The following is a 13,602-nucleotide window of genomic DNA, read 5'->3' on the forward strand; positions in this document are numbered from 1 at the left end:
TATATATAATTTATGTAATTAAAAATTAATAAAATTATTTGAAATAATTAAATTGACCAATCAAATTAATTAAATCAATCAAATTATGAATCAATAAAACAAATTGTCCGGTTTTAAAACATTAGTTTGCACAACCAATACTGATGGGTAAAAATGTAAGAGGCCCGAATCATCTTCAGCTTTGTTGATTGCAGTATTGCCACATAGCCTATTAATAGGGTTTAGGTTGAGTTGGGCTCAAGAACACAGCCCGGACCTAAAACATTTAGTTGGGTTTGATAGTTTCTTTTTTTTCCAATCCATTTAAACTATACCTAGCTGTAGCTGTCGTACTGGTTCTTTTCGTTCGATCTGTGGTGACAGATTTCACTGATCCTAACACAGACTTTAACTTAGTTGAAACAAACCCATCTGTCATTCCGGTCTTCAGTTTGGTCCATCATCTTTATGTTTCAAAAGGGCCAAAGGACTATTTCCCACCCAAAGTATATTGATTTCCTAAATTTCCTTTTGTTAACTTTGAAAATCTTATTTATCTACCCTAAACTCTAACCCTTACAAAATTTACCTCATTTTCTCCCTTAAAAGTTTAAAAACTAACATTTTTTCCCTTAAGCTAAGTTTGAAAAAATCATATATCTCCCCCTACGGTTTTCAATATCTCATCACTTTCTTTGTTGTCATCAACGATTGTCCCTCCCTCCTGATAGTTCCTCTCCCTCCAATGGTCTGCTTCAACGTCATCCCAACCCCTCCAACGCCCAAAAGATATCATCGGGAAGATGACTCATTTTAGTCTAGAAATACAATTTATCTTTCCAAACGATGTCTCTCGGGCGTCAGACGGGTTGGGATGACATTGAGACAGGCCATCGAAGGAGGAAATTTTGTCAGGAGGGAGAGATGGTCAACGATGACACTGAAGAAAGTAACGGGATATTAAAACTAAACACTAGAGGGGGAAATGTGATTTTTTTCAAACTTAGTTTATAGAATAAAATTAGTTTTTTAAAATTTGGGGGAGAAATGAAATTATGTTTAAGTTTATTTTTAATATTAAATATAAAATAATGATTTTACTCTTAGAATTAATAGATTTAAATGATTATAAGTAGGTAAATGAGATTTTTAAAATTAATGAAAAAAACTTTAAAAAATTGACATACTTTAGGTGGGACATAGTCCTTTAGCCATTCAAAAAGCTTCTCAAAATGACTGATCCACGTCATTTTGAGACAACTGTGTGCCCTAACACAGCACTCAACCAAAAAATATAAGCCATATGATAGTAAGGATTAGGGTTTTCTAGATTCCTCAAGCTGTACATATCTAGATGTTCTTATCCAGCAGCAAATTCAATGATACATTTACAGCGTGGTACATCTCTATAATTGGCAATTCATACTGGGCCTTGACTGAGAAACTACTAACTAGCTAGGTTTGCCACAGATGTTGAAAGATCAATTAATCAGAGGGGTGAAGCCTGCCAAAGACAAGGAGGGCCCCGACGCAATTGCCTTGGTCTTTATCATATTCACAATTTAGATTTGCCTGAGTTTACTTATGCATGCTAATTTGTACAATGAAGCACCGGATATTCCCATGCTTATAAACGATCATACTGAGTATCATTTTCCAGGTTCATGTAAAAGTGAGTACAAAAAAGAAAACAAAACGCGGGATTTTAATCTTGAGGCCTTCTACCTGAAAATGACCATTGAAGACAAACGGGTAGCTGCTTACTTAAGGCTTAAGAGTGGGCATCCTATCATGGAAACAAAACTAGTACAAATCAGGTGAGAAAAACCGTACGAACTACAGTTGACAAGTCTGAAAAAACAAGACGCTAGCTACATGGCTAGCTAGCTACCACACAAATGAAGGTCCTGTCTGCTTAGTACTAGCATAGATTAATAAATATTTATAAATGATAATTACTGACTTCCTCTGTATTCTGCAAACAATCAAAGCATGCTGTTGAAGGAGAGGCCCGGCCCCCCTTCTCCTTTCCCCATCAGTAACTAGGTAGTAATTGGAATTGTACCCACTGATCGATTTAGACAAATTTTACTTCTCATATAAATACAGTTCCTGTTTATGCCTGGTCGACGGATCTCTGTCACTCATTCAGATGAATATGATTAATCACATTCAGAAATGGAAAAAAAAAAATCTGGTTTTCTTTTGCCATTCAAAACTAACTTTGGTAAGAAAAAGGACAAATATTAAATCTGGTTGTGGTATGACATGTCCTAATATTTTTTATATTAAAAATTTTATTTTCCTGTTTACAAAGTAAATAATTTTAATTGGTCACTACTTTTCTGTTTTTAACTTAAATATATTATAGGTAATTATTTATTTAAATTTTAATAATTTTAAATAAAGAAATTATTTACGCTGTAAAAGTGGAAGGTGTGGGACCCAACCGCTAAGATTTTGACTGTTTTGGACCCCAATTAGTAATATAAGAAAATAAAAAGGCAATGATGAGGACACGACAAGATCCCGTACTGTGGCTTGCGTACGCAGCGAGGGCAAGATGGGAATTTCAGTGTTGTTTGCTGTGATAATTTTAGGGTAAAACGAAAAAAACAGTAACTTAAGTAAGTAGTACGTGTTAGTAGCCGACATAAATGACTGTTTGCACGTGGGAAAGCACGGTTTGTGGGGTCTTCGGTCAAATCGAACGTCCCGTCGAATTGACAGAGAAAGCGGGATTCTCGTACGAGTGAGTGATTTTGAATTCTGTGTATTGCTTGCTGTTCTTGGCAATTTGCAGTTACAAACGCATGGAGGGAGAATGTTTTGTTTAGCTACCTTTGGAATGTATATGGTTTCAGATAATAAAAATAAAAGATTGTAATCAAATAGGTAGTATAAATTATTATTATAATTAAATAAATTAATATATATAAATAATTATATATTATATTAATAATAAAATATTATTAAATTAAAATATTTTTTAATATTAAATAAAATCAAAACAAAAAGATAAAAAATATTTTGAAAAGGTTAAAGAGAAATGATAATAAGAAAATTACAATGAATCAAAAAGTGAGGATTGAATTAAAGGGTTTGACAAGTGTACAATGGTGGCTAAGCTTGCTATCCCACCCTTGATCGATATTGCAAGAGTAGGTTGCAAGGTCAAACTATCTTTTTATTTCAATTAACATCAATGATTCTTCTCGGATACAAAGTTTGTAAATTATCGATTTAAAAAATCTTTTCTTCTCGATTAATGTCGATGACTACTTTTAAATTTGAACTTTGTAGGTCACTAACTTAAACTATCTTCTTATGTCAATTGATGTCAATGATTGCTTCCAAATCAACGATTTGTGGCATTAGGGATCAACAAAGAAATTGACATTAACGTTGTAACAGTAAAAAATTTCTGAATCTTTTATTTTTTCATTTGAAAGAAAGTGTTTCAAATTACAAAATTTTTATCTTTATTTTGAATCAACAAAGAAATTAACATTATATTACTAAACATCAAATTCACATCACCTAAAGATATTTATTTTAAATTAATAACTCTTTTTTTACAAAACTGTAAAAAATTATTTGTAGTTATTTTTTGTGTGTTATAAGTACTATTGATTTGAACTTGTTATGTTTAATGTATCATATATTTATTAATAATTTTAATATTTATTATTTATAATAGTCACATTCATTATATAAATTGAAAATTAAATTTAAATATTTAATAAGTGGTTATTAATCATATTAGTTATCAATTATATTATTTTAAAGTTGAAATTATAGATTTATTTGGATTATTGATTATAATATTTTATTGTTTTATCCCTATTAAAGGTGTGTATAATTCCGTTTAAATTACAAAACCAGATAGAACTATTTAAAAATTATGATTTGGTTTATAAAATAGTTTAATTTGAGTTAATAAATTTTTGAAAAATAGTTTCTCGTTTGTGTTATAGCATAGAGGATTTTCAAATCAAACCAAACAGTAAACTATATTTTTTTAAATATATATATTTAATTATATTTAATAAAAATTTTGTAATAAGTAATTAGATGTACAATTTATTTTTTCATATTTATTTTATAATTTTCTTTACATATATATATATTTCACATATTAATATTATATTATAGAAATCAATAATTCAATTAATTTTATAAAATAATAAATATTTATAAATGAACAATTTTAATAAATTCAAAGCATACTCTAGATCGGATCAAACTATATTTTTTCAGTTTGATTTAAAAAATTTCAAACGTTTTTTTAATTTAATTTGAAAAACCTCTCAAATTACATGAATTCAGATGGGGTACACCCCAAATTCTACAATTGATCATACAAAGAGATAATATGCAAACTATTACTATGAACTTGAAATAGAAGAATTTTGTTTTGACAAAATATCGTTTCGTGTCAAAATATTTTTTGTGTATTTTAATTTGATAAGTATATCTTTTTGTATATTATTTTGTAACAAATTGTGTTATTTCTTAACATTTGACAAAATATATTGTTTTGTTATAAATTATATCGTTACTTGTTGTATTTTAACATGAGTTTACTTGTCACATAGTTTAAGTTATTTCGGATCGGATCAAGTCAACATGAAAAATATTTCAATTTGGTTTAGGATTGAAAAATTTTGATAAGATTTTATTTTGAGTTGGGTTAAAGTTTAAAGTATTCAATCGAAACTTAAATTAATATGATGTAAATACGATTTGGTAACATGAATTCTTAGGTCTAACCAGTGTCATCAAACAAACATATTTACTTGTTTGTTCAAGTTTTTACCATTCATTACTAACACAAAAGTACTGCATGTTGCTCTTCACTCAATCATCAGTTATTTTTCCGAGATGAAATCAATTTGTTTAATATTGTTCGAGTTTAACAATTTGTTATGAGATACTTCATACAAAATCAGATCAAAGTAAGCATAATCATGCTAACTTGACGTCGTCAACGATCAATGTTTTTGTAATTTACTGAAAACTTTTTTATTCAGCTTTAAACATGTTATTATCATTTATGGAAGGCCAAAGAATTTATTCTCATTCAAAATATCATCTTTTCATAAATTTCAATCCCTTAAATTTATCTATCTATAGATAATTAACTTTGTTAGTTTTAAGAGTAAAATTATATTTTCATAAGTAATATTAAAAAAAACTTAAATTTTTTTCTCTTAAACTATAAAAATTAAAAATTTTTTTTTATAGAGCGAGTTTTAAAGATGATATTTTCTACCTAGGTTTAGTTTTCAAACTTTGGTTCCATCTCTGGCACCATTGTTAGTAGCGTTTTTCTCTCGAAGTTTCTTTTCCCTCTGGTGATCTCTCTCTTTTCACTTGGATGCTTGATTGGCGTTGAATGAAGCAGGGGAGACAAAGAGTTTTGTCTTGTCTTCTTCTAGGAAAATGATTATCTTCGTTTTCGTCTTTTTGACAAAGTTCTTTGTCTCTCTGACTTCATTCAATATTGATCTGACATCCAGATAAGAGGAGAGAGATCGTCAAAGGGAGAGAAAACTTAAAGAGAGAAAAACTGCAGGCAATGGCACTGGATAAGACATCGGAGTTTGAAAACTAAACCCAAAGAGAAATATCATTTTTTAAAACTTGACTTATAAGAAAAATTATTAGTTTTTAAGGTTTAATGAAAAAAAAAATTTTAAGGATTAGAATTTTATTAATTTTAATATATTTATAAATAAATAAATAAAATTTTTAAAATTAAGTATCAGGGTATGAGAAATTTGGGTGGGACATAGTCCTTTGGCCTTTATTGAATCAAGAGAAATAGTAAGTCCATCTGTGTCGAGTAATTTCAATGGAAATCCAAATTATTTAAAAAGGAGAAGTCGGGCACTCTGTTTGGAATGGTGGGATCTTGCGCGGGAGTAGATGTGATGTGTGGTGTTTCAGATCTTCTTTATCTGCCAAGTGCAGCAAGGAGGGAGCTTCTTTTTACAGAGAGAGAAGGGGCGTCTGCATAAGTTTAAATCATCATACATCATACACTATATCGGGAAGGTAAATTTTGGCAGACTTACTGCCATCCAAGTTCCTACAGTAGCCCTCATTGCCTCAATTCCATTTTCTACATATCCGTCTGTGGCTGACGCCACCAGCTAGCTAGTACGTTTCCCACCATATCCTGAATTAACTCTTTTTTTCTTTTTTGGGTACATTCTTCCCTTGAGTATCCACTCCCACTGCTTTTTTTTAACCAGTAGTTGCTTTAATTTCAAACTTAATTGAATCATGGTGGAAATAAATGTTACAGCGTAAAGAAATTTTCTATATAAAAAGTAATTCTCAAACAAGAAGAATCGCTGCGACGGTTCATGTCTTTTCTTGCGCTCAGTTCTTTTTCCCAGGTTTGAGAAGCTGAGGACAGCCTGATGTTTCTGATGAAGTGACCGCTCATTACAGATAAATATTCAATTAATTCTAACATTTGTTAAAATATAGGCCAAAAGTCTTTTTCTCACCCGAGGTGTATTGAATTCGAAAAATACTTTTCATAAAATTTCAAAACTTTAAATACTTATATATTAATTATTAAAATTAAAACAATTCAAAAATTTTAAAAATAAAATCATCATTTAATTAAAATACTTAAAAAAATAATATTATATCTCATTTTCATCTCTAAATTTTAAAAATTAATAATTTTTTATATGATTAAATTTTAAAAAATTGTATTTCTCCTCCAAAGGTTTCAATTTTTCGACAAATCTTTTTCCTCTTTGGCAATCAACACCTTCTAGTTGTTTCTTTCCTTTCTTCTAAACTCATCTTGGTTAGAGTTTAGGAAGATGATTTTGGCCTATATTTTAAAATCGTTTTCATCAATTTGTCTAAACAAAAAAAACATCTTTTTTTATGAAGACAAGTTCAGAAGAAAAGAGAGAAACGATTAGAGGGTGTCGGTTGCCAAATAGGAAGAGGATTTGTCAAAAAATTGAAACCCTAGAGTAAAAAATATAACTTTTTAAAATTTAATATTGAAAAAAATTGTTATTTTTTAGAATTTAAAAGAGAAAATCAGATAAAGAATTTTTGTAATATCACTAATTAAATGATAATTTTATCTCTAAAACTAATAAATTATATTAATTATAATAACATATATATATATATATATATATATATATATATATATATATATATATATATATATAAGTATTTAAGTTTTTAAAACACTAAAAGCAAAAGTTTGAAAATATACTAAACTTGAGTGGGAATAAACCTTTTGCCTAAAAGATAATTGCATCCTTCTAAATTAATTAAATACCAAAGATGTGCTTGCCACTTCTGCTGTTATGGTTTGGCTTTTTATATACAAGAGAGTATCTCTGCTTACAATACAAACATTTGATTACAAATACAGACTTTCAACATATATAAATGCAATAAAACTATTAATAAAACTATATATATTTATATATAAATATTTATATATATCATCATATAATTAAATAATTTTAAATTAATGATAAAAAATATATAATCATATGATAATATATATAAATATATATATAATTATGTATCCAAAATAAATACAAATAATATTACTCTAAAATTATATATACAATTTTATATATAAAATGTATAACTATATAATTGAATATTATTTTATCTTTAATTTTTAATTATCTAGTTATATAATAATATATTATTATTTATACATAAAATTATATATATAATACTACTCATATAAATATGTCATTTAGGATATGCTTTTATAATCCATGAGTGGCTTATTACGATTCCATGATGATAACTCCTCCTAAGTCATTCTTCCATAATTTGCAATTTGTTAATTTATTCAGGTCACTTCAATTTTCTTGTTCACCAGTTACCTTGTAATGCAAACACTTCAATTCCTGTTGCAGTTATGGATCTTCATACTTGTTTAATGTCTCCCAAATAATGAAGCGAATGATCTCCTGTTCACTTGAAGATTCCTTGCTTATGTGTGGACATACACTTGGCTTCACTAGTTTAGGGTAATGATTTCATCCATGGAACATATTGCAAAAATTGTTCACTCATGTATTACGACCAAATCTCTAGTCATTCAAAAGATTCTTTGCACTTCCATCTTCGCAAATGCGAAACAAAGGTAGACCCATTTAGAATATTTTGTCGGCTACTTTAAAAGGCCATAATTGTGAAATAATATTATATCTTCTTCATTTTTAATTTCTCACTTGTAATGATAAAAAAAGAAATTCAAATACATGAATCAAAGAATAAATTGAACATACCCATTACAAATATAATCCTTCTATATATATATATATGATAACCCCATTTAATCTGATACTTCTGGGGCAATCATATCCAACCTAGAAGAGTATTATTTATATAATTTTATTTATGATATGTGATTGGATAATTAAAAAAAAATTAAATAATATTTAATTATATAATGATATATTATTGTTTAGATTAGAGATGACAATTTGGATCCGATTTTATGGGCCTCGACCCTCCCTGACCCTAACGGGGAGGGGATTCCCCGATAAAAACGGGGAAAGGGGCGGGGATGGGGATGAAAAAAATCCCCGTAGTCAGGGACGGGTCGGGGACAAGGATACATATTTTCCCGCCCCTCCCCTCCCCTCCCCTCCCCTCCCCGCCCCGGCCCGACCCATCCCCTCCCCACCCTACCCCTTCCCACCCCTTAAATCTAATATATTAATATAATAATTTCTAAACTATTAAGTTCTAGAAATTTTTATATTATGATTTATTAAAACTATAACTTTAATTTTACTAATTTTTGAATTATCAATTATCAGCTTTTACTAATTTCTGAACTATTAATCTAATATATTAAAAAGACCCCAGAATCTCATTATCATAAAATGCAAATGCACCAAATTAATTTTATTTCAACTTCAAAATTTAGTTAGTCAATCCACCAGGTTTTACACAAAAAAAAAATAAATTATAAACTTGATAAAATCAATTGAAGTGAATGAAAAGTGTTAAATTTAATGTTACTATAAAATTACCCTAAATCACATACATGAAGAGCTACTAATGAAGAGATTGATTATTGCATATTGTTAGATTTTATGAAAACTTTGTATTTGAACTAAAATAATAATGAATATTTTATAGCTCTTGTAGCAATTGATATTTTGGGAGAATATGATTTATTTTATTTATTGAAATACATAAAAGAATTAAAATTTATATTTACGGGTATTCGTAGGGGATTTTTCCCCGCGGGGACGGGGCGGGGATGGGGAGGGGATTTTCCTTCGCAGGGAGGGGACGAGAATTATTTTTTATCCCCGTAACGGGGACGGGGCGGGGACGGGGATTGATATCCCCTCCCCGCCCCTCCCCATTGTCATCCCTAGTTTAGATACAAAATTGTATAATATTATTAAAAGCATTTATTTGTACTTAAACATTATGGAAATGTTTCACCGTATGACCATTCAAATTAAAACATTGATGCTAAAATTATCGAAATAGAGACGAGAGCATCTGTTCAATTACCCGGATAATCATACCTCTGTGAGCAAAGCAAGACCAAATCTGCCAAAAAGGTTTAACTGTTCTTTCTTTTTCAGTTGAACAGTGACATGAAGAATGCAGGAGAGCAATAACTGCAATATCGAGGTCTCAACCCTTGCCATTAGCCAGCATTAAAGCTTAACTTACATGTGTAAACAAATCATATCAGTCACATGTCACTGAAAAACACACATCAGACACAAATATAACCTTCACATATGTATTTTATTCTCTCCATGGCAGCAGAATCGATTCATGAAAATTACTTAATCTCCCTGAACTGATTATTTCGGAGTAGTTAATCCTAAAGAAGCTGGATTTAGATATGTTTGTTAAGACATGAAATAGTAAAGCTTTTGATATCTCATCACCACCATATTATGATTGCAGAATGATAAGCCAAAATGATTAGCAACACCTATGGATCCCCTTTGCGTCAATCGCTTAAAGAAAAGAAGAATCTGTTCCACTTACCGTTAGTTTTTTTTTTTTTCCCCTTCTTAACCAATATCTCATACAGTCAAAGACTTATTCCTCTCCAAACATAATAAGAGGAATTATGCTAATCCTTCTTTTAAGCAGGGTAGGGCGGATCCCAACTGGCTTGGCTCAAATGAGTTGATTTTGAATTAGATCTTAATTCAACAGTTTAATTTAAGATCAAATCGTTTATTCATTTGATATTACCTAACCATAATTCTCATTTTACAGCACTAGTGAAATGACATATATCAAATTCCAGGGCCATTCTCAAGTTTTTGTTGGCAATTCGATGTTAGTAACTTCAATCAGTACTATATTAATAAGGGGCTCGAAGTTTTGACTACACACTAATAGTATTAACCATGCAAATGAGTACTCAAGACAGTAAGGGATTCAAAGTGACAGCACACGAGTAAAGAAAGCCAGATGTAAAGAGTAGCAGAGATGAGAAACTGAGCACAAGCTGCAGCTCAGTCATCTTAAACATATATTTATAAAATATACTAAAAGACACATCTGACATATGATTATTAAAGCAGTTTCAAAGATTTAACAACAGCGAACTGAATTGCCAAGACCCATTCATGAATGAGGAAATTAAACATAATGTAAAAGAAAGAGAGATAGAGAAAGGGACGAAGGAAGAAATACATAATCTACTGCTTGACATAGATGAATATTTCAAGTACATAAAACAAGGAGGGCAATTAGATACTCTCGGTTCCACATAGTCGACAACTGCTTGTACAATCAATCCTACTACCACTTTTATAGTATTTAACTACTAGTCTCCTACCGGTAACATCATCACTGTTCCCATCTGAAGCAGATTCAAGGGTAACCCCAGATCTAAACGTTTACTTTCTGTAGAACCAAACAGACAGACCACAACAAAGAAAACCAGAAGACTAGTTCTACATGTAGTAAAGTACCATAATACTAACTCTTGATAACCAGAAATAAGAAAATACCCCACATAGATCAAGCAACAAGAAGATAACAGACCATACTGTAAAAACTTCTTGCTTACGGATTTTCTTTATTTTTTCTTCTTCCATCATATGCTTAACTTGCACCTGATGGTTGTGGGAGACTGGGAATTTGTTGCTGCTGAGGTGGGCGCTTACGCTTCTTCTTCTCGTAGCTAATCCCTCTTGCTTTAGACTGCAAATCGCGAACCTCACGAAGATAAAGCCGCACAGCGCGTGCACCAAATGGGTTAGCCTCAGAATTCCCACCGTTTTCTTCAAAGGCGGCGCGTAGACGGCCGATGAGCGCGTCGAGACTACCCCATGCCTGGCGGAGAGGGCAGGGGCAAGGAGCAGGAGGGTTCGGGTGTCCATAGAAAGGACAGATAGGTGTGTGGACTTTGGTCTTGCCAAACTGATCCAAGTAACGAAGAAATTCAAGGACGTGTGCCCCACTGCAGCGAGAAAGAGAGAGAGGAGGCCTGTGGTTTTTAAGGTATTGGCCAAACGTATTCCAGTCGCGTCGCTTCTGGTTCTCATAGCGGCTGGAACTTGTCGGGGATGCAGATGATGAAGAAGGGGCTGCAATAACTGAGTTATTATTGGGTGTGGCTAGATTTGGGGTAAGGCTTCCTGCGTCTTCAGTGTTAGAGTTGTCCATATCTTGGATTGAATCCATGGAGATGAAGAGCAAGAACTAAGACAGTATTTCTTCTTGTTTATTTATTCGGCTCTGGTTGTTCGTACGAAAGATGTTTTTGCTAACTTAACTTCTAGGGTTTGCTCTCTTGTGATAGCAAGAGACTAATAGTAGTGCAATAATATAGAGCAAAGAGAGAAGAGAGAGAATTAAGTTACTGAGAAATCGATTGTACTGAATCTTGGATTTCTTATAATTCTTGTTGCAGTGGATGAGTTTTTTTTTTTTTCAGATATTACTGTTGATGAAAACAACTACACACAATCACTTAAAAAATAAGTAAATAAATAAGGGAGAAAACAGGTTATTGGTTGATGTTAGAGAATTTCCATTTAATGGACAGTGTTAAAGAGGGAAGAGAAAGAAATGGAGCAACGAAAGAAGATTTAGAAGTTGAATATTGAGTGATGATAGGCTGCATTTGGGTATGATGAGATTGATGGGAGTTTCTTTGGTTGAGCGTACTAGAAAGTTATGCAGTCAAGTGGAATTTTGGTAGGCTTTGTTTGCAGAAATTTGTATGAAGTCATTGTGTTTTTTCCTGGAAGAGGTAAACTTTCGTCATTCAAGACATACATTCTTAGAATAGTAAAAGAAAGGAGGGAAAAAAAAAAGAGGAACTGTAGTATTAGGGCTTGTGAATTAAAATGGCCGAAAAAGGGGCAAGGACTGTAGTAGGTTGGGATGGAGACGGCGAAAAGTTTCAAGGGGTAAAATTATGGAAATAACATGATTTTGTTTCTTGATACTGTAGTAATGAATGACAGTTCCATTTCTAACTTACCATTTTGCCCCTTTCAACCTTCCGTTCCCCATTTTCTCCCTTCAATCTTCACCTATAATTCTAAATTACTGTTTGCTTGCGTGATCTTTTCGTAATTTTTTAAATTCAGTCTAAACTAAGAAAATGATGAAATTTAAATATTATCTGGTTAATACGACTTTTAATTCTATTAGAAATGGGATTAAGGATTATTTATTAAACGAAAAGAAAAAAATAATTGATGAACTCAAGATAGTAGAGTAGGGACTAACTTGAGTTTAGAAATGAGATCATGAAAATGATATGAAAGATGTAATTTAGTGAAAATATTCATAGTTTAGTTGTTAAAACAAACAAAGATGAGTAAAATAATGTCATTTATGATATGCTTTAATTGATGGTTAGACTGTTGTTTGATGGATTGCTGCTGATATCAAAAGAATGAGAAAGCAAATCCGGTGGTGACTAAAGCGGTTGAGGGCAAATTGACAATTGACCAATTGAGCTATATAAGAGGTGACCACGAAACCAATGAGTCATAGTGCAAAACACTGTACACAACAAAACAAAAAAAAAATGAAAACTGGTGAGTCACAGTGACAGAATAATATGCACAGCAAAGAAAAAACCTGAAAATCGGTGAGTCACAACGACAAAATACTATACACAACAAAGCAAAGAAAAAAATTGAAAACCAATGAGTCACACTGACAGAATATTATGCACAATAGAGCAAAGATAAAAACTCAAAACTGGTGAGTTACAGTGACAAAATACTATGCATAACAAAGGAAAAAATTGAAAGTTGGTAAGTTACAATGACAGAATATTATGTATAATGGAGCAAAGAAAAATAAACTAGAAACCGATAAATCACAGTTACAGAACACTATACACAATAGAGTTAAGTAAAAACTACAAAATTATAAGAAAATTAGAAAGAATCTAAAAGCTCTAATATGAGGGGCAAATATGGGTCTTACATTGTATAGTTGTATACTGCCGACTTCCACCTTCGATAGGATTCAGACCTTGGTAGCTCTAATACCATGTTAGTTATGTAAAAATATTGTTTTGTATTTTATTTGATGTAGAAAAGTTTGTACAAATAGGTGTTTATACAAGAATGATATATATAT

The 13,602-nt window shown here is 31.1% G+C and overlaps 1 protein-coding gene across 1 annotated transcript; it reads right to left on the bottom strand.

The window, feature by feature from the left end:
- Positions 1 to 10,680: 10,680 nt before the first annotated feature.
- On the bottom strand, positions 10,681 to 12,175 carry LOC123222695 (protein LIGHT-DEPENDENT SHORT HYPOCOTYLS 3-like). The gene has a single exon (XM_044645600.1). The coding sequence runs from the start codon at positions 11,677 to 11,679 to the stop codon at positions 11,098 to 11,100; it is 582 nt and encodes a 193-aa protein (XP_044501535.1). The 5' UTR covers positions 11,680 to 12,175; the 3' UTR covers positions 10,681 to 11,097.
- Between the last annotated feature and the right edge of the window lie 1,427 nt (positions 12,176 to 13,602).

The sequence above is a fragment of the Mangifera indica genome, chromosome 8 (assembly GCF_011075055.1).
Source record: "Mangifera indica cultivar Alphonso chromosome 8, CATAS_Mindica_2.1, whole genome shotgun sequence".
NCBI classification, from domain to species: domain Eukaryota; kingdom Viridiplantae; phylum Streptophyta; class Magnoliopsida; order Sapindales; family Anacardiaceae; genus Mangifera; species Mangifera indica.